Genomic DNA, 26,071 nt, shown 5'->3' with positions numbered 1-26,071 from the left:
CTAACCTTAATCATAACCAGTTAATACCTAACCCTAACCTAACTGCTATTACCTAACAATATTTGCCCCTAACTTAACTAGCTCCTCAGAAATTAGGTTCTGCCTCTTTAGAACCAGGTTTTGGTCTCTATGAAGACTACTGGTCCTGACAAGGTCAGTGTTTATGACAGAAAACGGTCCTAACAAATACAAACACACACAGACACAGACACACACACACACACACACAGTGGTTCCGTTTTATTCCACATATGGAATACATTTAAGTGTTTGGCGCTGCAGTACCGCACAGTGACCGCCGGGGGCAGCAGAGCCACTGTTTACAGCAGGCAGAGGGCAGCAGCAGCACGAGCTCTTCTTCACGAGCTGGAAGCGTGGAGTTGAAACCGGAGACCGAGAGGAGCGAGGACGCCGTTGTAGTTTGTTTTAAAGTGGAGAAAAAAGTGAGATAAAGTCTCGGGTGAAGCCCCCCCTTTCGGCTGGTGTCGTCCACACAGTGCCAGATTTGGAGGAAACCACTCGTTAGTATGAAACAGTCGCCGAATAACAACAATTAAGTCGGGCTCGCGCTACATGTCTAGCTGCTAGGCTAGCTAGCTAACAGTTAGCTGCAGAAGCTACTTGGGCTAGCTGGCTAGTAGCGAGGTCCAGCCCAGAAAAGTTGTTTACCCCAGGTTGTGGAGGTGGTCACCCTCCCCGAACTTTTTTCCCCCACGATTTTTCATTTTTTTCGGGTAAACAAATCGAGGACCAGCGGTTCACACTGGATTTAACAGCGTGTGCTGTCTGGAAACGAGCAGGATGTCCGCAGAGGTTCAGTGCAGTCAGGTCGACTCTGGTTTGACAGCGGTGGCGGTGGTGGAGGTGGAGGAGGACAAGAAGAACCAAAACCAGTCCGAGGGGCAGAAAGACCGACGAGACGAAGGGGAAGAGGGGCCGAGAGGCTTCGAAACCCCGCTGAAGCAGGAGGCAGAGGCGGCCAGGAGCCCCACGGACACGCACATGGAATGCAAAGAAAACGACAAGGAAAACGAGCAAAGCGGCAGCAATGCTGACTCTGCTGCTGCTGCTGCGGACGCGGTGAAGAGGAAAGTTGTTGAGGCTCCTCCACCCAAAGTCAACGCGTGGACTAAGAGGACCACGGGCAGAGTGTCCATCAACAACATCAACTCCCACGAGAAAGGTCAGATCGTTGTTTGCGTGTTTATATATATATATTTTAGTATCTTAGAAACATGGCAGCAGGTGACAGGGACTGGACTGCACGTTGCTGCAGCTCTTTTGACAGCTTCATTGCGGGAGACACACAAAGAATCTTGAATCTGCAACACTGTGAATTAGTGTCCGAATTCGACTTGAATGAACCCCACACATGTATATGTGAATGTCATACACCAGCAGGTGAGTGGTGTTGATGATGGTGGCATATTTATTTGCCCCCCATCCCCCTCCTGTGTGCGCTCGGATTGCTCCCGAGCACCACGTGTTGATTGCTGACAACTGCTACTTCTTTAGCCTCCAACAGCTGAGCTACTTTTCCCTTCTTTGAATAAATTAACAGTGTAAACGCAGACCGGGGCTAATGTGTATGTACGTGTGTTAAATACGGGAGCTCCATAATCAGCCTGGAGTCATGATTGCTGCAGGGTTCCCTGCTAAAATGACAAGCCAGGCTAACTCTCTGCTGCTGCTGCTGCTGCTGTTGTAAAGACACGTTTTGCATGTCCAATGGCCTGACTGCCTACAGTTCCTCCCACCAGCCTGTTCACTTGACTGTCACTACAAGTGAAAGCACAAGAATGTGAACGAGGAGGCTGCTCAGGTGAAGTTTAAGTGGGTGTATTATTACTACTATCTCTGTATTAGACCAGTTAATGATCTGCATCTCGATTCATAATCAATTTACTAAATTAATCTAATCGCCAACTATTTTGATAATCAATTTATAAAATTTTAAAACAAGTTTTCAGATTTTGAATATTTTCTGTTTCTTTGCGCCACGCAAGAAAATAAATCATTAAAACCAAGTCATTTAGGGTTTGTGGCAAAACAAACAAAAGAATTTGAGAACACCATCATTGTTTCCAGGTTTGGTAAACACCGTTTAACATTTTCTAAACATTTTCTTACATTTTACAGGCCAAACAAGTACTCCAGTAATCAAGAAAATAATTGTTAGTTGCAGCCCTACTTTTTCTTATCTGTTGCTTACTTTTAATAGGGCTGGGCAGTCATTCAACAACAATAATTATTTTATGCAATTGTTAGGTGTATAAATGGATATTTTTAGGCAAGCTTCTTATATATAAAGCTTCTATGAGTTCTAGGGCTGCAACTCATGAGTATCTTCATAATAGGTGAATCTAGCCATCAGGTACTTGTTGTACACGATGAATAATTTTCTGACAAAATGTTGGGAAATGTTGATTGTTGTTTCCCAAACCTTGAAAAGCGACAATGTTCCCAAAATGATTCAGTTCTACTGGCTTCTTTGTTATATGGAGCAAAGAAACCAGAAAATATTCATATTTAAGAAGCTGGAAATCCGGAGAGATTGTTATAATTAGTAAAAATCATAAAAGTTCTATTTTAGAGGCTTGTGCTTCTTACAGGGCAGTGCCAATACACTTTTAATATTATATTATATATCTCCAAAAAACACATTCATTTCTGTCCTCTAGCTGCTAAATATACTCCTAGAGCAGTAAAGGATAATTACACGAAGAGTAAGTTGAGTTTTCTTACCTAATTTTATGTTAGTTACATGTATATTATACACGTATCTTTATATTTGATTAAATTTGTAAATATCAGTGACTGGAACAGCCTTTAAAATGAGGAAACCGATACCAGATGCACAATCATGATATCCAAAATGTTACGTTTTTGACAGTTTCTGTCTATATGAAAATACTATATGTAATTTCTTCTGAGGAATTATTTTATCCTCTTAAATAGGTATTAACCCCATACAAGACTTGATTGGTATATTGGCCTTATAATGGTTAAAATGACTGGATTAGATATAGGAAAAATAAAAGTAAAAATCACAATGATCCAACATTGTCATGTGACAAGCTGACAACATAAAAAGTCCTAAAAAACATTGATTACTTGCTTGCTTACCAAAAATGACAGTAGAAGACGGCTGACATGGGTTTTTCTATGGCCAACGCCATTTTTTTTTTAAACTAGTGATAAATACAGATTTTGCCAATTAGCCAACAGGTAATCCAAAAAAACATTTTGGATGAAAAAAAACATTTATCAGGTTTCTGGGAACAAAACTGCATAATTTTACATTCATAATTAATGATCATACACTGGGGATTATTTTAAATTAACCTCGAAATGACAATAATGTAAATGAAGTGTATTCTGTTAGATGTCAGACCAGCTTGGTCACAAGATGTCTTCTTCCCCTGTCTTGTTTTTTCTTATTCAACAATCTGAACCAGAGTATTTTCAGTTTATAAATGGAGAAAGTGTTTGATAAATGACTCATTTGAGTTGCTTTATCTAATGTTGGTTGATTTCACAATGAATAAGTTTATGCAATAAATAAAAAAAACTCTTTTTAAAATGCATTTTAACTCGATTGGTAGCAGAAGTTAAAGGGTCACTCCCCCCAGTTTTACACATGAAGTGATGACGTCATTGAGATGCCATCAGGGAGGGCGACCTTTGCTTCAACTCAGTGGGTAAAATGTTTTACTGAAAGTCTGCTTCACACACTAAGGGAAGGACCACACTGTTATATTGCCTGTTTGAGTGGTGGGTGGTGTGGTGTGGGGGGGCTGCTCGAAGACACTGTTGCATTATGGGAAATGCAATAGGATCCAGGGTTTTTGGCTTGTGACTCATACTCGGAGTAAAAGCCAGGACACTGCACTTTCCTCTGCTTTTGTAACAGCCACAACTTCATGAAAGTGGACTAAATGTAATCGAGTATCAGTTATTAGAATTTAATGGAATGAAGTGTCCTTCTACCTAATCTACTAACTGATTTAATCCCTTTAATCTCTTTTTGTGGCAGTTTAAATGCTCAAACTCACAAGATAGTTCAGTTTGCATTAAAAAAAAAAAAGATCCACTAATTTAGGGCTGCAACTAACTGTTATTTTCATTGTGGATTATTCTGTTGATTATTTTCATTGATAATCTGAAAATGTCACAAACCACAACAAAAAACCCTCTTACACTGATTATTAAAATAATTGACAATTAATTTGGTATATAGGATAATAGTGAAACATTTAAATAATACAAACAAACAAACCCATTAGGTTTTAGCTGACTATATCTACAGTCTAAATTTAGTCAACTAAAACCTAATGGGACTAAAATGTGATTGTATTTTGTCGACTAAAACATCTCAGATGACTAAAATGAAACTTAAAACTGGCATTTTTGTCCTAAGACTATAGCTGAAACTAAATCAAAATTTGCTGCCAAATTAACACTGGATTATTTTCATAATCAAATCATCTGTCAGTCATTTCCTCGATTAATCAATGAGTTGTTCAGTCCATCAAATATTTGAAAATGTTCCCCAAACCTTAAAATTATGAGATTATTCACATTCTGGAAGCTGAAAAAAAGTTGATTATGAATTTAGCTATCCATTATCAGTTAATCGTTGCAGCCCGACTAAACTTTTTTTAAAAGTTGAAATAGAACCGTATTCTTTCTTGAATTGCGTCTGTTCAACTAAAGTTTGAGTTGTGAATGTGTGTCACAGGAGCACACAGCGACCGGTGGAGCTATATTTGAAGTGCAGGCATCGTTTTACAGTGTTACTGTACGGCAGTTCACAGGGTTGGACGTGTGCAGGCTCAGCCAGGCATACACCCATTCAGAATGAAGCCTCGGCCCTGCGTCGCTTATCAACCCGACCATCCTCTGCTTGAGCGATAGGGACTGTCAGGCTGCAGCGGGCCACTCCCAGCATGCAGCTGCCTGCAGAGACGCAGCCACATACCGCTGCTGGCTACACACAAAACACCCTCAACTAGTTCAGTCGCTCGGGCCCTGAGAGGGGGAGGAGGTTATTTATTCATTCTGTACTGACAGAAATTCCCTCTGCTCCACACACACACACACTTTCACACACAGCAGGGCAAGAGCACGCAAAAACGTACACGAGTGGACTTTTTTTTAACTCCAGCACTGGGCACAAACTGCTCACCTGTGCTGAAGAATTAAAACAGTTTTCTTTTTAAAAATCAGGCGATTTAGGCCTGTTGTGGTGAATATGAAAATGTCAATTTCACTCATTGGTTCTGTATCTGCAGATCAACAAAACGCTCTGAAGGTCGTCCGAGCCAGCAAACCCAGAATGAAAAAGCCCAGCAAGGTAAGCAATGTTTCTTCTCCCCCCCCCCCCTTGCTTTAGAACCTGTCAGACTTTAAAACATGTGACTAACACCGCAGCCTGTACATGACGTGTCAATAATCCCACAACAATACCGATGACTTGATACTGGTCACAATCACTTGATCGGATATTGGACATATATAAATATAGAATGCAATACAATATGATATTTTGTGGGCTCTTTATTTCTTCTTTATGGGAGAGGAATATTTGGTACTTAGTTGGAGAATTATTATGTGTTGGCTTGACTAGTTTAAAAGGTCTATAGTGATTATATAGTGAGTTTTATGGAGCAAAGAAAGCAATGAATCAATTGTCAAAATACTGAGTAATCTATTAATCGTTGTAGCCGTCATCAAAACCAATTTGTAATAGCATTGATATCAACAGTGAGCTCTTCTGTAACGTTAACGGACAGTTTCATTGTTTGCAATAACGCAATTATTTGCATATATGTATCCAAATTTAAGAATAAAGAAATGACAACAAGACAACTGTCACTACTAAAGAAAATATATATATATATGTATTTTTAAATGTAACCTTTATTTAGCCAGGAATAGAACTCATTAAGATTAAAAATCTCTTTTGCAAGCACACAGTCTACTTGAGGTTGTTTAAAAATACTGTTAAAAGTGTCCAATAATACCAGATCTTTCAGTAGCACAGAAAATGAACACTTACAGTTAAATGATATTAATTTTCTTTGCACCATAGAAGATGACTTAAAAACATTCTCTTGTCGTTGATATTAGTTCTTGTTTCCTTTTAATTTTATTAACTTCTTTTTTACGTTTTCTTATAAAAATGGTATTGAGTATTTGGATTTCTAATACCCTGATCACATGGGCATTTTTCACCACTGTAAGTTCTGTCCAGCAGTGAATCGAGGATGGGAAATCAACATCTGCTGCTCTTGAGCTGCTTGTTTTGTTTGTTTTTCTTTGACATTTCAGATAATAATCACATATTTTTCTTAGAGATTCTGGGTGTTTTTTGGTCATACTATTACCACTCCACTGGCTCCATGTTTTTAAATCTACATTGGTCCTAAAACTCCACCATAATTATCACAATTTTCATTCAATCTTTTGTTTTTCTACGTGTATAGATTAATGTCATTGCGTGGCAAACGTCTGTAAAGTCAAACCGACACTAATTGTAATTTTGTGAAGCAGCAGAAACCTTTAAATAACTTGTTATACACTACTTAATTACATACTGCGCTCAATTAGGGCTTTCTTCTTTTCATACTTGTTGAACCTCATGGTTTAATTTAGATTTTTATTCCTAGTGTCCCTAAAGTATGGGTGGGTCAAAAATATTTGGACAGCGATAATTCGTTGTCCAAATCCGATTTTGCCGACCAACGGGGGGCAATAATGTGTCATCTCTGCTGTAGCACCGCTGCAGATTGAAGCATAGAGCGTAGCTATCTAGTAAACGTGCTGCTGTGTGTTACCACTTCAAAAAAAGACGGGATTCATTCTGCAAGTTGGAAGTTTCCCCAGGCTGTTCTGACGAGTAACGCAATGTGAACAAACTTTGTTTGCATGAAAACGTTACAGGCGATCTCGCTGTCATTAGTGAACTCGGTGTAAATACAAACAAAAGCCACTTAAAAACATGCAGTTTGACTTATTTGCTCGCACTCCATACTATGGCTGCAAATAACAATTATCTTCACAGGTTTTCCCTAACCTCAAACTGTTCACAAAAAGAGCAAAGAAACCAGAAAATATTCCCCTCTAAGAAGCTGAAAATTTGAATTTGGTTGATTATTTTAGAAAAACCCAATTTAAACCCTACATTATACACACAAGATCCCCAAGAACGTCTATAAAGGCTGTAGTACATAGTCCAGGCCCAAAAAATAGCTTATTTAACGCTCCCCAAAACACAGGTTCTGTGACGATTAAAAACTGCTATAATTCGTCTTGACTGTTAAAAAGAAAAGTCGGTAAGAAAAAGTGATTTACGATTTGCTTACGCGATACGTGTAAATAAGAGAATTGATATTTTTAAGGTCAGTGCATATCAGTTATAAGTTAGCGTTGCTAAGATTACAAAATAGCCTCTATTATTCCTCTTATTTTCTGTTAATCCTCTATCCAAACCATATATTCAGCCAAATTACTTTTTCCTCCATCTGATAAAATATAACTGTAATCTTGACAAATAACATAAAAAGATTGTTGTAAAATAATGTAGAAACAGTGTTTTCAATGAAAATTTACATGTAAACTGAATCCCTGTGTCAGAATTTGTGTCATAGTATAAATGTTTAACGTTTCCGCCGGTTCTTTCTGAATATAACCCCGGTCTGTTTTAACCTTGGTCTCGTATCACAATTTATCCGAATTTGCAACATTGACAGTGGTGGAAAAATGACTCCTCTTGTTTATCGTTGTTGTTTGCATTTCCCCTGAACACAGAGCACTGACCTCTTTAAGGCCACTCGGGTTCTACCTGCTCCTCTCTCTCACACACACGCACACACGTTAACACAACTAGAATAAGTCCAGGTCACATGGGTCAACGTGTGTAATGTTACAATGACGACTATTTTGTGTTAATGTCAATTTCTTTTTCTACAATTTTTACAGTCGAGTGACTTCAGTGACATCACAAACTGGCCCACACCTGGTGAACTGGCCAAAGAGGTACGACCTTCGTGTTTGTGAGTGTGAGTGTGTGGTTATGTATGTGTGTGTGATGGTCATTAAATTAAAAAGAAAAATGCATTGTGCTTCTTTCCTGCAGATTTCAACTAAAACAGACTTGTCAGGTTGTTTTTTCTGATTTCTGCTCACTAGATGGAGCACTAAAACAAGTTTAAATTCCTCACTTGGTCTCAACGCTGATGTGATCCAAAATATTTATAGTCTTCATTTCTTTTCACCCAAAAAACAAAACAAAAAGGTCTTGTGGAATATTGTTTCCACATGTCATAAATGGAGGCTGTTCATGATGAAAGACGAAAATGTCCTTCGGGCTCTGCAGAACAGTGTGTGAGAACAATCCTCAACACTAATGATAATAACAAAAAACAATGTTTATTTTAATGTAGTGATTTGAAATGATTACCACTTTTTGCTTAAAAGGGAAAGTTGAATTTCAGTTGTATTTTCGGTATCTTATTAGCAATTGAAATGGACTTTAAATTTGCACATGAGGGCTTGAACAGAATACTCCAAGTTATACAAAATACAGCAAAATGATATCTTCTACTTTCCACTTCATCATAAAGACACAAAAACAAAACCATAGGGAATTCGTTTTTTTTACTTAAGTGTAAGTACTCAACTTCAAATCCCTTTAAAAGGAGACTGTGTCAAACTAAGACTAAAGGTCGACTGATACGGGTTTATCTGTGGCCTTTTTTTTTTTTTTGAAAAATCGGGGCAGCCAATGGGTAATGCCACTTTTTTCGTCCATCTGGTAAAAATATACCTGTTTAATGATAACAAATAATGCAGAACCAACAATCTGTATTTCTGCACTGCAGTGCAATTTTATATACTGTATTTCAATAAAACTAGAGTTCGAACTGGATATTTAATACATGAAATAGTTAAGAACCAAAGTGGGTAATCTGTAATAATTAACTGATTTAATAAATAACACTAGGCCAAATAAGACTCCCAATGTTCATCAAGATCCTTTTATGTAAATGCAGTTAAATGTAATGGTTTGTAGATTGTAAGACACTCAAAGAGCTGAAGTTTCTAGTGTGTCATTAATAACAATAACAACAAAATATTTATTACTTAATTTATGATTTTAATTTCGTAGATTATGGTTTTGGGAAATGCCATCAGCAATTTTACAGAAATGGTGTTACATATCAGCTCATTAATTTAGTTTTTTTTCATTTGAGGATTTCAGTCCTTCAATGACTTTCAAAGCATAAATGTTTCTTTTGGGCCTCAGGAACTGACATGCAAATGTAAGGACGCAGAGAAAGCTCTACTGCATGCAAATGTCTGTGAATTCAGCCTCGTGTTTGTCCGTTCCTCCAGCAACAGCAGAACGTCATCAACAACAACGGAAAGAAGCCTTCGTCCGCGCGCAGAGAGAAGGAGAAGCGACGGGAGCGACCGGACCGCAAGTCGGAGAGCAGCCATGACGGCGGTGAGAGCAAAGAGAACCAGGAGGCTCAGCCGGACCCGCTGGGAGACCTGCCCAAAGACGGAGAGTTGAAGGCGGGACAGGACGCCAAGAGCCTGAAGAAGAGAGGAGGCGAGGGTGAGGACTCCTGTTTTTTTTCTCTGTGTGAAGCATGTTCAGCAGCATTCTTTAAATAATCAGATTGTTGCTGATGACAGTGTCAAACTCCTGATCAGGTTTGATTAACCCACATTAATCTCTCACTGTGCAGTGACATCATCACGATCTACACTGATTTGATTTTTATGAATGAACTTTTTAAAGGAGCTAAAAATGGCAATAACCACATCTTCCATTTCACTGAACAGTGATGCCTTTGATTCCTTGATTGCTGCATCAATGGAGCTTGTCAATAACTGTATTGATCGTGACATATTGACAAATGCTGTTTGGTGCATGTTCTGCTGTGATCTATCTTTTTTTTTTTCTTTCACATCTTTACCAACACTTACTCGGGACAAGTAACGGATGCTTAAACCTGACCAAGACTAATACGAGGCAGTTCCCACCTTCCGATTGTCTAAAACTTGTAGTTCTTATTCCCTTAGTACTTATTGTAGTCCCCCCCCCCCCCGTTTCTTAGTGTTATGCTAAGCTATGCTCACGTCTTCCTTCGTACTCAAGGGACAGTGTGAGTGAGTTTATTGCTTCCCATAACTTTCAGCACAGAACTAAACAAGTGTTTAGTAAATAATGATCAGTAAGGCGTATGTGCTACAACCTTACCTCAATTAAGCTTTAAACGTACTTTTATTTACACTTTTATATATATTTAAAGACTCATTTTGATTGTACTTTGACTGTTTTTGAAAGGGTGTTGTTGGCTATCGATTCAAAACACAGAACAACACAAAACAACTTCCCCGTAAAAGGTGTCATCGGATTTTTGTTTTCGACTCACACTGTATTTAATTCAGACTAATTTTAGTTCATTCAATTTGACGAAACTCTTCAAGCTCTGTTTTCGGTGTGCAATCATCGCTAGGTAACAAACGTAAGTGGGTTTCTCTGCCACTGGAGGACGCGTCCCGGGACGACGGCGACAAGATGCCCAGTGGTGGCCCGACGCGCTCGGACACAGACCCCAACAGCGACTCGCCCGACCCCACGTCGCCCAATCACACGCTCCATAATAACAGGCCACATGATAGCAGCAGGAGTAAGTGGCCAGCAGCTCTCTCCACCCTCTTTGTTTTTGCTTCTTGACTCACCGGTTTTGGCTTCTCGGCTTGTTTTCCCGCCGCTCTAATACCACTGCATGTTTGCTTTCCCAGCTGCCATCTGTCTCCAGAATCTGCTCTTGCTCCGCACTAATGCGTCAAAACCGTGATGAGTTGAAATACGGCCGTCTGCCGTAAAAAAAACCTGAAAATGAATCCATCAGGGATTGTTTTAGTTTGGTAAAGTTCTGCTTCAGACTCCTGTATCTCTCACGAGGGCAGAAGAACAGTTTTTATTAAATGGTTAAGATGTGTTTCCGTGTGCAAGGTGTTTGTCGTGATGTTGCTGCATCGACAGATCTACACATCTGAATTAAGAACAAGTAATTATAGTAGTATTATAGTATTTTAAGACTTTAAAGTGATCATAAAACATGAAAACTAACTAATTATTTGTGTTATAGCAGAATTTGACCATGTTTATAGTGAATGGCGTTGTTTCTAACACACGTAAATGTCCTTTATTTAACATTTAAAAAGCCAAAGAAATAAACAAACCCGGTGTTATTTGAAATTAAAGGTAATGAACTGTATTTTAAGCATGTGTTACAGATCATATCCACATATATCTCCTTTATTCTTACAGGAATATTGATTTGGTGATATATATCGATATTGGATGATATTAATAAGTTTATTGTGATTTTTATTCCCCCCCATATTGCCCAGCACTAAAATGTAATAATAGAAGGTTCTTAGTTATTGGTATATTTACTGTTAAGGATTTTGTCAGGTTTTCTCCACCATCACTTTTACAAACTTTAGGGTTTGGCGTTTTTTTTCTTAGAGTTATTTTTTTCTTACTCTGTTCGCAGGTTGGAGAAGAGAGCCGCGGGATTTCGGCGACGATAATGGGAGTGTCCGAAGCGACAGTGGGAGCACTCGAGGAGGATTGCGAGGCCGGGGGAAAGGTCGCGGGCGCGGGAGAGGTCGTGGAAGAGGCATGTTTTGACGATCATGTAGAATTTGCGATCTGTTGTTACTGTTCCTTGAAGCTTTTTGAAAGACAAAACTGTGTTTTTCCCCCTGTCTTTGTTGACACAAAAGCAACATTTCGATGCTTGGATGTCACTTCTTCTTTTTTTCTTCTTCTTCTTCTCCTCGCAGCATCAAGTAACCGTTTGTCACTTCTCTTTCCTTCGCCGTCTCAGGTCGCTACGAATACTCGAGCTTCCGGGACTCCCAGTCTTCCGACGGCTCGGCTCAGGGCCCCTCGGAGTTTGGCACCAACATGGTTTACTATTACGACGACGGCAGCAAGGTCCAGATGTACACAGTGGACGAAAAGCTCCTGAAGGAATACATCAAACGTCAGATGTGAGCGTCAATCATAATTCTTTGTCCTTTCACCTTCGTTTATTTTAATTTCTCATAATTGATCAATTTATTGAATATTTTCTCGACTCATTTATTAGTTGTTTGGTCCTTAAAACCTCAAAATGTTGTTGTCAAATGTCTTTTTTTTCTACTACAAACCAAATTGATTTAGTTTTAATGATTTCTTTGTGATATGGGACAAAGAAAGCAGAACATATTCACATTTAAGAAAAACATTTAAGATTTCTGATCGTTTTAGCTTCTTAAATGTGAATATTTTCTAGTTTCTTTGCTCCATATGACAAAGAAATCATTTAAACAAGATATTTGAGAACATCATCAACATTTCCTGACATTTTATGGATTAATTGAGAAAATAATTGGCAGATTAATCGATTATGAAAATTAATTAAGTGTAACACACTTGTACTTTTAATTCTCTCTGTTTGCCCACTTGTTGTGTTGCAGGTCAGTCTGATTTTAACTTTATTCATATCTAAATCGGCAATTCTTACTCAGTTTAAACTTTAATTTAACCTCATGTTTTTTCCAGAAATTTAAAATGCTTTGATGGAGCTTTTGCTCTATTTTACACGGTTATTTTATTAGAAAGTAAAACAAACGTCGGCCCAATAACAAATGATAAAAATCATCAATATTTAACAAAAGAAAAAAATTAAAAAAGAAAATTATATAGCTTATTATAGGTCCTGCAGCAAATGAATTTTATTCCTTCTTCTACTCTGATATTAAACATTTACCCCTTGTACTGTAAGAATACAAATATCTCAAGTGTCAAATATTTCCCTTTCAAAATTCATTTAAAAAAAAGCTTAAATGCATGGATTCATGCGAGTGCAGCACTTGATTTTGGCCATGGTCACTTTTTATCAGTTCGCTGGAAAAAGGTCAAAGTGGAAAGAAACCAAACCGTAATCTCCTGAGCAGCAGGTGAGGAGTGTGTGTGAACAGAGCAGAGGTGTGAGTGACAAGTAAAACGGCTCTCGGTGTGGTCGCGGGCCTCCTGCAGGGGGCAGTGTGCGTCTGACGGGACGACTTTGACCTCATTACAGAAGCAGACTCAGAATAGTGTAGGGTGAGGTTGAGTCCTAAATATAGTGCGGGTGCCTGTGGGAGGACAGCGGATGAATTATACGCAGGCCTCTGCAACAAAAAAAAAGGAAACTTAAAAGGAGGAAGGAGAGAGGGATTGAAAGTGGAGACATTTTTGTCTTCACTGTCTCTCGTCTGCTCCCTCAGACGGAGTTAGTTAGTCCATGTAAAAAAATAAAAAAGCAGCCCAGTGCCACGGGGCTGAGCAAACATGCATGCTTGTGTTTCTGTGTAACAAGTGATAGAGATTTTCCACTCCACCAGAGTTTAGTTCGCCAGTGCTGAGAGTTTATTCTGCCTATGAGAAGCAGTGAATGTGTTACGTTTTAACATAAATAAATGCCTCTTCTCTTTATTGTGAGTTGTTTTAAAAAAGGCAGAGTATTAAACATCAATAATTCATTTAAAGAAATTCAATTATTTGAAAGCATTATTATATATTCTGTGCGGCTGGGAGCAAGGAAAAATCATGTTGGTGTAGTTGATGATTAATTCAGTTATATTTGCTTCCACCCAAATTATTATTATCCCCTCTATTACTGTAAGTAACGGCAATCATTGATGATATGATGTGAGTTTTAGGATCAAGTTTGAAATCTGACTCATTTTTACACATGTAATTTGTAAAAATATTGAATATATTGAATATTGGATATTTTTAGTTTATATCCCAAGATAGTAGATATGTTTTCTTTTGAGATGTGAGAGTGACGACAATACGCTGTGAATATGCTCTAAAATAAAATATGATCTGCTTTTTATAATCTGTTTTACATTACACTTATTATCTTTCATTTCAAATCATACCAGGTTTATTTTGTTGGTTTTTTAATGTGAAATGAAGGATATTTATGTGTGTTAGAAACAATGAAATTGCCTCTAAATATGGTCCAATTCTGCTATAACACAAATAACGACACTTTAAAGTGACTTTTTAAGTAGAATCTCTTTGTTTCCATGTCATTTTTAAATTATGATGATCAATGCAACATGAGAAGTCATCACGACGTGACGATATCCAAAATCTAAGACCGTATCTTGTCTCATGTCACGACATATAGATAGAATATCGCCCAGAATCTTACGGGTTGTATCAAAAAAGAGCCAATATTTGTTGCCTGATCCAGCACGTTTGTCCTCCTGCAGTGAATACTACTTCAGCCTTCACAACCTCGAGCGTGACTTCTTCCTGCGGAGGAAGATGGACGTGCAGGGCTTCCTGCCCATCTCCCTTATCGCCAGCTTCCACAGAGTTCAGGCCCTCACCACTGACATCAGCCTCATCATGGAGGTAAGATCACCACCACTGCGCTGCCAGCTCCTCCGGGATTTGTTTAATTCTACCATTTGTGTGTCTCTCGGGTAATGTTTCCCGTCTCCGGGGTGCACACATAAACCCCAGGGCTGCATCTGCATGACTGTGTTTACTTTATTTATAATTCAGTCAGAGTTTGATTATTGAAGCTGCCGAAAGTTTTTTCAGCAGTAGAATTCACTTATGAAACATTTCGTGGACTTAGCTGTCTTGAAGTAAAATGAATCACTTATACGAGATACGCAAGCTTTAAACGTTGTCTTGCTGATAAACAAAGAAGTGCGCGCAGCTGATTGGCTTAATCAGTGTTGTGGGAACTCATTTAACGATGGTTTGAATTAAGGCTGAACAATTCATTGAAATTTGATCGAAATGTCAAAAGAAATGTCGTACTGCAATTTTAAAATTTAGTATTAGTTTATTTTATTTACTTTATTTATTTTAGATAAAATATTGTCATGACCTATACACATTATATTCTATAGACTGAATTAGGGCTAAAATCTTGATTCACAACAACATGTCAATAAAGACAATAAAGTAAGTCAATCCATGCTTTTATCCTGCTCCAGGCGCTGAAGAAAAGCACAGAGGTGGAGCTGGTGGACAACAAGGTTCGCTGTAAAATTGACCCGGAGCGTTGGCCCATCCCCACCCCTCCCGTCGTGGGCTCCCCTCACACCGACTTCTCCCAGCTCATCAACTGTCCCGAGTTCGTTCCTCGACAGACCCTCAGCTCCACAAACTCTGGTCAGTATTTGACTCAAATCACCCTGAAAGGTGATGGATTACTGTCAAAATGTCTGTGTGTGTGTGTGTGTCTTGATCGACCCACACATATTTTAGTAGTTAAAAAACCTCGGATTCTAATTTTTCAAATGTGAAAAAAAAATAGATAATGTGTAGATAATTTCGTCAGTTCCTTTTATACAATTCCATAAAATAGTCATCTGTAATGCAGTTGCACATCTCAACTATCACTTTTGACCAGCCGACAAAGAAATGTACAGTGTTTTCTGAGAAAATAAAGAAAAACAGTGAATATTCACAATTTGAAAAACTGGAACTGAGCAGTTCTCAGATATATATTCCACTGCTTCATAATCACCCACTTATTTTCTGACATTTGACAAACTGCCATGTGTTATTATTAATTATTCCATTAAGTGTGTTTCTACGATGTGTTTAGATCTTTCAGCCTCGTCGCCTGTGAAGCAGTCTCCTCCCGAATCTGCCGAGTCTCAGGACTCGGTTGAGCCCGACTCCTCCAGCCAGGACTCGCTCCCCGCCACGGAAACGGCGTTTAAAGACGCCCCGCCCCCGAAACCCGACCCCGATGCCTGGATCCAGGTGGAGAAACGTCACAAACAGCCGCCAGGAAAGACAAAGGTATGGAATATGAAGAAAATGTTCACCAACTAAGGGATAACATTTTTGACCCCATGGGAAGAAACATGTTCAGACAGCTTGCCAGGTCTGTCAAAACAAAAGAAAGTTGAGTCCAGTCCTTCTCACTGTATGTCCGTCTTTATGCTGATGACACTGTTAAATATGTCTTTGCTGAAATTAATCTCCTGTAGAAATGAGGCTGTTGTGGAACTTTATTGTTCAACGTGACTTTTGAGGTCTAAAAGCCTCTGTCTAATAATTCCAGCTTTTTAAATTAAAGTTATAATTAAGGAAAACAACTGTTAAGTCATCAAAAGGTTGACAGAACCATGGGAAATTATGAGAATGGTCGTCACATTTATCACCAGTGGTCGTGATGTAGAGCGACAGCTTTTGCTTTTATTATGATGTTAGATTAAGTGTACGGTGGCCTTCAGGGACAAACTTGGGCAGGTAACTTTTTCATCGCTTCCATCATCATTTGCTTTTCTTTCCTTGCCCGTTTCACTCTTTCCTCCACATGTCTGTCTTCTCCATCCATCTCTTCCGCTGTCTTTTCATCCTCCCATCGTCTTTTGACCGGCAGCTTGTCAGTGACGATGCTTGTGTTGTTGGCTCCTCCCCTTCCTCAGTGCCCCCACCTGACAACCTCCCCTCTACAGTTGAGTACTTCCCTCTAACCCCTCTCTCCTTCCCCGTGCTTCTCTTTTATTTCACACCTCATATTAACCAACATATTTCCTCAGCCTCATTTGGCCATATTTATTATTTGTGGGAGTGGGAATCGTTCAGCAAATGTATCATATATGACACGCATAATGATACTTGATATATTGTACGATAATCATCACAATGTTTAGTCTAAATGTAGGAAACAAAATGCCCACAAAAAAGGTAAAGTGCAAGATTTGGTGGAGTTGCCACTGCAAGGAGTCATGAAATGGTGATTATTGCTGAGACATGCTGGTGGGAAATCTGTTTCAAATTGGGCTGATATCACCATTATTCTCACAAATCAATTTGATTCAATTTCACAGGGCCTTCATTTGATTCGGTATCGATACATGTAGGATTATTTCAGTTAAAATGTCGATATTGGAAGAATAAGATTTCACAAATCAATATCAAATCATCAAATGAATATTGATTTTGGTGAGTTAGGTTGATTATATACATGTCTATATCTACATCAAACTTATCTAATGGTCTGTTTTCGTTCAAATATAGCATGAAGTTTTACATTTGGCAGTTTAAAAGCTCAGCACGACTGATATCGGTATCATTATTGTATCAGACACGACAAAGTGATATCAAGCCGATCCTAATAAAAAGTTTATATGAAATTAAGTTAAAATTAAAGTGTTCAGTTGTCTTATTCTGGAGTAAATATACTTCTGTTCCTTGTCTAACGGCTGCGTCTTCACTGTGTCATCCAGGGAGACGGTAAGACGCCTCCTCCCCGCCACCCGGCTCCTCCGCAAACCGAGGTGGACCAGGAGGAGCTGGACTTCCTGTTTGACGAGGAAATGGAGCAGATGGCGCCCAGGAAAAACAAGTTCACCGACTGGTCAGACGATGACGACTCGGACTATGAGCTGGACGACCAGGACGTCAACAAGATCCTCATCGTCACCCAGACCCCTCCTTATGTCCGGAAACACCCTGGCGGCGACCGGACAGGGAACCACGAGTCCCGGGCCAAGATCACCACGGACCTCGCCAAAGCTATCAACGACGGGCTGTACTACTATGAACAGGACCTGTGGAAGGGAGAGGAACCGATCGAGGGCGTCAAGGTGAGAAAGATGCTCTTAAGTGTGAAAAATATTCATGAAAATTTGTCCTTGAAACACATTGTTCACAGGTTTTGCATCTTTACTTTTTATTTATCTCATCTTTATCTTTCTGGACTGAAAATTAAAAAAAAACTAGTCTAGTTGAACCAAGCTCTGTCATTATACCACGCTGAGGCCTTATTGTCCAATTTAAATAAGAGAAGAGGAGGCATGGAGAGTCATGTAGCTCTGTGTTGCTCTGAGGGTCCAGCAACCTGTTGCTCAGGTCACTAAATCTGACCTCCAGTAACATTATAATACATGGAAGGAAACACCTTTGTAGTAAGATGTGACCTGCTTGGCATTCCGTAGTGCGGTTCCAGTATGTTGATTAAATGTTTAAATCCAGGATTTTCCACCGCTGAATAAGGTCACATGTCTGATGCTACAAACACGTGTATAGCGTGAGTTAAACTTTGAGGACAGAAGAGTGATCTGTGTTGACGGGGTTGTTTTCATAGTTGCGTCCACGTCCTTATGATACACGTGGAGAAGTCCTGTGCTTTGCGACACGGTCATAACTTAGTTTACACGCTGGGGTTTTCTGTTACCATGGTTACTATTGTTTGGCAGCAGCTTCAGGTTAGCAGGAGGAGATAACATGTAGTCGTGCTACAATGGCTACAACCACAACACTGTTTTTTTTCCCCCCTCTGGCACGACTTGATACATTACATATTTCACCGGTTAATATGACACTGTGAAACTCTGGATTGGTAGGAGTTATTTGAAAACTAAATAACTCTCTAGCTTCCTGTCAAGAGTTAATATCTTATTATTTTACTATAAATATTGACACATCATTCACTTTTCTCCTAAACTGAAGGCTGCGGGTCCTTTTTTTTTTTTCTTTCTTTCTCTTTGTGACGTGGCTTTAATCCGCTCAGCCTCGGGGCTCAAAGGTTGTCACTGATGTGACCACATGTGGGAAATATCAAGCCTGTCACACATGCTTACACACAAAAACACACCAAGGTTGTCTGGATATTTTTCTCGCTCTCTCTCCTTACGCTGATGTGTCAAGTTCAAAGTCTGCTGCACAGCTGCTGTGTGTCACACCAGCCTCCTGCACGCCAGTGGCTGCAGCCACTGGCGTGTCGCGTATATTTTTACCACGATGTCGCTCTGTTATCAGTTCAAACAGCTTGAAGTGGGGCCTGACAGCTCAGATTATCCTTACGCTGAGTTCGTTGATGGAATTCTTTGATTAACACTCTGATCTTTCCCACTCAACTGCCTACTGCTTTTTACTTTATCAGGACACTAAATCTAGCAACTACGGATTATTTTCATAATCGATGAATCTGTCGATTATTTTCACGGTTAATCAAGTAATCGTTTGGTCCATAAAATGTCAGAAAATGTTAAAAAATGTTGATCACTGTTTGTCAAACCTCAAATGTCTTTGTTTTGAGTATTAATGATTTCTTTGTTTACATGGAGCAAAGAAAATATTCACATTTAAGAAGGTGAAACAATCAGAAATCTTGTTTTAATCATGAAAAAAGCTTCAAACCAATCAAAATAGTTGACGTTTCATTTAGTAATAGATTAATAATAGAGTAATTGTTTCAGCTCTAGATTTATGGATTATTAATAAATTAATCTTCAATTTAGTTAAATGATCAATCGGTCTTGATTGATCATTCTCTGATTTTATAGCTTCATAAATGTGAATATTTCCTAATTTCTTCACCTCAAGTAACAGAAGTAATTAAAAGTAGGCTATTTTAAATGATTTTTATATAAACAACGTAATATAAATGCCTCGACTCCAGGAGAATTTGATTGGGGAAAACATGTTTCCTCTCATTTCTCTGGTGGCATCAGTTTTTAATCAAAAACCAAATTAGGTTTGCAACGATTCATTACGAAATTAATCGACAACTATGTTGATAATTAATTTATCATTTTAATGTTTGTGTTTTTTTACTTTAATTCAAACAAATCTCTATTAGTCCATTTCATGAATGTATGAATGTCCATATAGTAAAGAAATCATTATAATGTCACCATTTGATCTCACCGGCTATAGCCGGTAAAATAAATCTACTTTTACCTCATTAGAAATGTTTATATCTTCACACAAACACAACACCTGTCCTGTACCTGTTTTTAGTAAATAATGTAAACAAAAAAAGAAGGTTCTGTTGACGTCAGGAGTATGATCCTTTTCTGTTTCTCTGTTCCTCAGCAGGAAGTGGAACCCTTCAAGAAGCTGAACGTCATCAGTAAAGATGAGTTTGACACTCTCACCCCCAAAGTGCCCGTCGACCCAAACCAGGAAGTCCCACCTCCTCCAATGCCAGGTGGGTTAACTGTTTCACTCAAGCTGGGAAACGTGTTCTTTCTCTTCTTTCTGCATTTCATTTTAATACTGCTTTTCGGTTACACAACAAACGGTTGTTATTTACTTCAAATCTGTTTTACCACTGACTCTGACCCCAGTATCGTAAAATTTATTAAGTCATTTAATTTTAATGACCTTTTGGTAAATGTATGTTTCTACAGTGGACAGCGCAGCACAACTGTCGCATTCTCTGCCTACAACGGTCCCCGAGTCGCCCAGCACTCACCAGCCCCGGACCCCCAGAACGCCTCGCACGCCCGGACGCCAGGACCCCACCAAGACACCGCGCTTCTACCCCGTCATGAAGGAAAGTGGCAACGTCGACGGACAGGTGAGCTCTCTTTACTCTTCTGTGTAGATTAATAACTGGCAATAAATAACTGTTGTGATTTTATTTCATTTTTTTTCTTGTTCTTTCCAGATGCCAAGGAAGAAGAAGACACGCCACAGCTCTAACCCTCCTCAGGAGGCGCACATCGGCTGGGTGATGGACTCACGTGAACACCGGCCGCGCTCGACGTCCATCAGGTCTGACCACTCTTTTCAGTAAAGGACTGCTATTGTTTTAGTTAGTACACATTAAAAAAAGGAAGAACACAAAGCAGTCACATGTCCTCCTCTCGCTTTCGATCCGTTAGTGCTAGTTGTCGTTTGGTTTGACTCACCTGACCTTCACTCACTTCTCTCTGTATCAGTAAACACAGAACAAGTGGATTAAAGTGCAACAAACAATTACAGTGTTAGATTCGTGTCATTTAAAATGGACTTCTGCAGATTTGGAAAGAGAGTTGTGACTTTTATACACTGACTCAAAAAAAGATTCCTCTTCTGTGTTTCGCCCACAGCAGCTCAAATGCGTCTCCATCAGAGGGCGCTCCACTGTCAGGAAGTTACGGCTGCACCCCTCAGTCCCTGCCAAAGTTCTGGCATCCATCCCACGAGATGCTGAGGGACAACGGCTTCACCCAGCAGGGTTACCACAAGTACCGCCGACGGTGCCTTAATGGTACGAAGCCGGATTGTTTTTATATTGCGACTTCAGAGTCTTCACCGCGTGTGTGTGTGTTTCTCTGATGACTGAAGTGATTCTCTTCCAGAGAGGAAACGGTTGGGGACCGGTCAGTCTCAGGAGATGAACACTCTCTTCAGGTTCTGGTCCTTTTTCCTGAGGGACAACTTCAACAGGAAGATGTACGAGGAGTTCAAACAGTATGCGCTGGAAGACGCCAAAGATAACTACAGGTGAGCTGGTGGAATGATGTCACATGCACCGCTAAATCATGAACAAAGGCATAGAAATATATACTGCGGTGGAGAAATTTTCATCAGTATTGCTGATCAATAGAGAAGATTTTTGACATTTCTTTTTATTATTACTTGTAAGTTTTCCTATTTTTGTTCAGAAACTTGATAAATGATGCTTAGTTATTAAAGCTCAAATTTCTTTTAGTAGAGTGGGCAAAAATGCTAACCAATTAGTCAATGGTATCATACGTAGACTATTTGAATATTCTAAACTTCAGCGCATGAGAACCAGTAATGCAGAGTTCACTGGGCAGCTAACGAGATGCATTCAAGAAACCTCGTAAATTTCATCACTTCTTTTATGATCCCCTGATATGACTAATGCAAAGTTTCCACGGGTCTTTGAAATCCTTAAAGTTTGTGAATTGGGAAAAAACAATTCAAAGCCCTTGAATGTTTTTGAAAATGGCCCTAAATAGACAGTTGATATTTAGGTAAATGTCTCCCTTGTTTGTTATGACGCCACCTACTGTTTCATGCCCTTGATGTATATAGACTAGGCCTACGCAACACAAACGTGGAGTAGGAATTACTCGCGGTGTTGTGGACACTGCCCACTGTCTCTCTCTCTCTCTCTGCCGTTGACGTGAGATTTCGTGCAGAGCAATGAGTAACGATAAGCAAGAGAGAGCAAATTTTACGTGATGCCTGGGAATTGAAAATTCCAGGCCCTCAGTCTCACCAAAGACAAAATACTGACTTTGACCAAGATCCCAAGGACAATCCCTTGTTGTTGCTGCAAATCAATAAAAGTGTATGCCATGGACAAAGACGCTCTTACAAGTTGCCCTCCCATCTTAAGCCGTGTCAGCACATTCGGGTCTTGAATTTGAAGGAAATGATCCTGGAAAGTACTTGAATTTGGTGTCAACCTAGGTGTGGGAACTCTGCTAATTGCTGAAAGTAGGTTGAATCAGTTGCTGGTGCTCTCTACAGCTGTTATTTTTTCGCACAATAAAGAAAAACTATATCTGCAAAAATATTGTGCTAATTTCACTACAGGGAAAAGGTTTTATACGTCGATATCGCCCTACGCACTTTTATCAATTGGTCAATTTTCTCCTTCGAGTGAGAAAACTCCTATGTGATATATCTTTTCGCAGACAGACTTTTTCTTTCTGATAACAGGTTTAAAGGAGTCGCCAGTTGCACATCTGCCAAACCAACATTCTTGTCTGAAAACATGGTTGGCTCATCTCAGCTGTGGGCTGATGAGGGAGTGAGCGTAGTTTCAGAGAGATAGAGAGAGAGAGAGATGGAACCAGCAGACTCGTCCGTCTGGTTTTTCCCATGACAGCTTCATCAAAGTTATTAACGATTCATGAGACAAAGCTGCTTCTGTTGTCAGCTGCTGCAGAAGCATTGGGGGGAAAATGGCTGATTCACTGAAGATCAGCTGGCTGTGCAGAAATGCCACCATGTGACCCGTCTCTGTGTGGAGACACCTGCGTCCAGTGATGCGTTCGGTTTACATCAGAAGTCGGAACCGGGAGTGACGCCATTTAAACGTGTTTAAACTTGAGAAGTTGTAAAAAAAAAAAAACATGCTAATAAATGGGTACACATGTGTTGACTCTCCTGCAGGTATGGACTGGAGTGTCTCTTCAGATACTACAGCTACGGTTTGGAGAGGAGATTCAGGTTAGATCTGTTCAAGGACTTTCAAGAAGAAACCCTCAGGGACTTTGAGAAAGGTAAGGAACCTCATGCTTTGATTGCTGCTTTTTAAATGATTGAACACTTTGTTTTAGTATATTTAGTACATATATATATTTTAGTAGTATTTAGTTTTACAGATTTAGAAACGATGTGTGTGTGTGTGTGTGTTCCTCAGGTCAGTTGTATGGTCTGGAGAAGTTCTGGGCCTTCTTGAAATATTCACGGATGAAGAACCAGCCCATTGACCCCAAGCTGCAGGAACACCTCTCCAAGTTCAAGACTCTGGAGGACTTCAGGGTGGTGGTGAGCATCTATGTGTGGTTTGAATGAGACAAAAAAACTAAAACATTTAAAGCTACACAGAGCGTTTGAGTCTTGAAAACACGGCTGTGAGATTTCACCCACTTAAATCTCTCCTGGTGAAGTCTTTTCTTGCCTTAGTTTATATCTTAAGAATATATTTGTGCTTTATATCACTGTTAGAACTCCTCCTACACCAAAATCCATAGAGAAAAACAGTGTTTTTAGCTCATGGGGACACAGGGTCTGCTGCTCTACTGCTGCCTTGTTCAGTAACTTTGTGTCACACAGTAGATCCAGATTTCAAACACTGATGTCACAAAATAACATAATGTGAACTAAGTGATGGAGGCAGCAGTGGATCAACACCTCCTGGCTGCTGTGATGTAATCACTGATTTTCTCCATGGACTTTGGTGCAGGAGAGAGAGTGGTGCAAAGCAAATGTGTTTTTACGATCTCTTTGACATAGGTGCACCTTTTTGTTAAAGCTATAGGGTTAAAAATATTAATTCAGTTCACACATTACTGCGTCTGCCGCCGTATACACACAAAAAGACTCCCTCAGTCGTGCCTGATAGTTTTGCCTGACAGAGCCTGTTTTCAGATGAATAAAACAGCAAGTAAACTGTGCTACATCATCTCTGTAAAAATACGAAAAGTTACAAACTGCAGCTTTAAATGGTTAAAATATGTTTGTTTGTTTTCCTGTTTCTTTTCCCACTGGCAGCCATTTTGACAAAGAGTTCCTGGAACACGAGGTTCTTACACCAAACTTAATGTGTCACTTTTGGGATTGTTGTCTTTTCCCCATTAATCCAGACTAGGGGTGCACCTAAGGATCATTCTTATCAATTAATCTGACCATCTATTTCCTCACTTGGGTCCAGAAAGTGTTGAAAAATGGCAACCAGTGTTTCCCAAACCATCGACCGATGATGTTCACGAATTACATTTTCAGTTTTCATGTCACATTAAAGTGTTTTAATGCATTTAAAAAAACAGCAACACTCAAACTGATCATTAAAATAGTTTTTTGTGCTTGTGCAGCCCCCGATAGGAGAGGAGGGAGGCAGGAGGAGACGTCACTCGTCCTCGGCCGGGGACGAAGGGAGACGTCGGCGACATTCTTCCAACACTACCTCAAAACCCGCGCAGGCCTCCAAATCCTCCAGCAACACTGCTGCTCAACCTGCTGCTGCTCAACCTGCTGCTGTGCAGAATACACCCAAAGACAACACCCAGAAACCAGCAGCTGCAGCTGGATCAGCCACCCAGGCCAAGAAGGCGGAGTCAGGAGCCGGGAAGAAGCAGAATGTGGCACCAAATAAATAAAGTGCCCTTCGTTGAGGTGTGGTTGTTGAATAGAAGAGAATCAGAGTGTGGCAGTGGCTCTGAGCTCCAGTATTTGCTCTGTTTCAGACGCAAACTGTCCTGGTATGAAGAGAGGCCGAGCGTGGTTGACTTAATTTGATTGTTTTTATCAGTGCATTTCATTTTCAAGCAAAGCAAGCAAGTGTAGGCAGTGAGCTTGATTCTGTGCTCCTCATGTTTACAGATGAAAAAACACAAAAAAAAAATGCATTCCCTGCATTTTGCCTCTCTCTTTCTCTCTCTCTTTCTCTTGGATGCCAAACCTGTCAACACGTTTGTTGATCTCCACAATCTGCCGACAGCGCTGATCCGTACAGAGCTGCCGAGCTGTGAGTCTAGTTTTGCCAAGATATAAAAAAAAAAAAAAGAAATAAGGAGAGACGCTGCAGATTTGTCTTGTGTGCCTTAATCTGATTCACCAGGACGACTGGAGGACGATCGGTGACAAAATAGCCAAAATTCTGCCTTTAAAAAAACAAACAAAAAAAAAAATGTCTTCCCATCTAATATGATTTGTGTTTGAATGTTTTTTTTTTTTTAAAAAAGTGCCACCGCCACTCGCCGTTAGTTTAATCACGAGACATAAATAAATTCTGTCTTCATATTGACAATCAAAGTCGACATCTGCAGTCATAAATTTATGGAGTGACCCCAAGGTTGTTTCTCCTTACACACAAATGTACCATGATGTGTTTATTTTTGTTTTTCTTTTTTAAAACGTCTGACTGACAGGCATCTCATCTACACCATTACATCACTTCTTAGTGAAAACCAGAAGAAACTATGACAAAGTTTAGTTTTTTGTTTTTTTTATGTGGGAAGCTTTAATGTCCCGTTTTACACCCAGAGTTAGAATAATTTATTGTTTTATTTTTGTTTTTCCTTTTACTTGATTTATGGAATAGTCTTAGGTAATCGCTGCAGTTTTAAATGGCTTCTGCTGTTGAGTATGAAAAGAAAAAAAAAAATTCTGGGTGTGAGCTTGCTTCATAAAACTACAGTATATTTTTAGCTTAGAAGTTTACTTCGTATTATGTTTGAGGCTTTGTGCTCTAGAGCACTTTAATCATTAACTTTCCTTTTACTTCATCAGTGGACTTCAAAAAAAAAGAGGATTTAGAGTTGAATTTAAAGAAAAAAAATGTAAATACTATAAAAAATCATTTACTATTCAATTATCCTTCTGATTTTAAGTGATTTTGTTTTATTGGTAATGTGGTTTTTTTGAGTGTATTTTAGGACAAAGTGTTGCATGTTGATGAATTGTAAAATGCAAAAAAAAAATATATAAAATAACAGTTGATTGTACAAAAACGTGTTTGTGTGGTGTGATCTGTTTGGCCTTGAG

The 26,071-nt window shown here is 39.4% G+C and overlaps 1 protein-coding gene across 4 annotated transcripts; it reads left to right on the top strand.

The window, feature by feature from the left end:
* Nucleotides 1-383: 383 nt before the first annotated feature.
* larp1b (La ribonucleoprotein 1B) lies at nucleotides 384-25,258 on the top strand. 4 transcript variants are annotated; one of them, XM_058616347.1, is made up of 20 exons: nucleotides 384-1,183; nucleotides 5,295-5,356; nucleotides 7,984-8,040; nucleotides 9,400-9,625; nucleotides 10,533-10,706; nucleotides 11,583-11,708; nucleotides 11,919-12,084; nucleotides 14,344-14,488; nucleotides 15,085-15,262; nucleotides 15,702-15,901; nucleotides 16,488-16,562; nucleotides 17,338-17,697; nucleotides 19,934-20,045; nucleotides 20,248-20,417; nucleotides 20,508-20,614; nucleotides 20,932-21,092; nucleotides 21,184-21,328; nucleotides 22,976-23,085; nucleotides 23,226-23,353; nucleotides 24,400-25,258. In XM_058616347.1, exons 1-20 carry the CDS (start codon nucleotides 802-804, stop codon nucleotides 24,682-24,684), a joined length of 3,369 nt encoding a protein of 1,122 aa, XP_058472330.1. In that variant the 5' UTR covers nucleotides 384-801; the 3' UTR covers nucleotides 24,685-25,258. The 4 variants fall into 4 exon arrangements, with proteins under 4 accessions (XP_058472330.1, XP_058472332.1, XP_058472329.1 ...); XM_058616346.1 differs by having other exon boundaries at nucleotides 385-1,183; nucleotides 19,931-20,045; XM_058616349.1 differs by lacking the exon at nucleotides 10,533-10,706 and having other exon boundaries at nucleotides 19,931-20,045.
* Nucleotides 25,259-26,071: the final 813 nt, after the last annotated feature.

Source organism: Solea solea, chromosome 18 (assembly GCF_958295425.1).
Source record: "Solea solea chromosome 18, fSolSol10.1, whole genome shotgun sequence".
Classification (NCBI taxonomy): Eukaryota; Metazoa; Chordata; class Actinopteri; order Pleuronectiformes; family Soleidae; genus Solea; species Solea solea.
Note: the sequence above shows the minus strand (reverse complement) of the source record. Positions and strands in the feature narration are given on the sequence as shown.

Excerpts from the sequence above, each read along its gene's own strand:
- larp1b (XM_058616346.1), top strand. The coding sequence starts at position 802 with ATGTCCGCAGAGGTTCAGTGCAGTCAGGTCGACTCTGGTTTGACAGCG. Across the intron at positions 20,046-20,247 it reads CCCACCTCCTCCAATGCCAG|TGGACAGCGCAGCACAACTG; the intron begins GTGGGTTAACTG and ends ATGTTTCTACAG. Across the intron at positions 21,093-21,183 it reads CCGCCGACGGTGCCTTAATG|AGAGGAAACGGTTGGGGACC; the intron begins GTACGAAGCCGG and ends ATTCTCTTCCAG.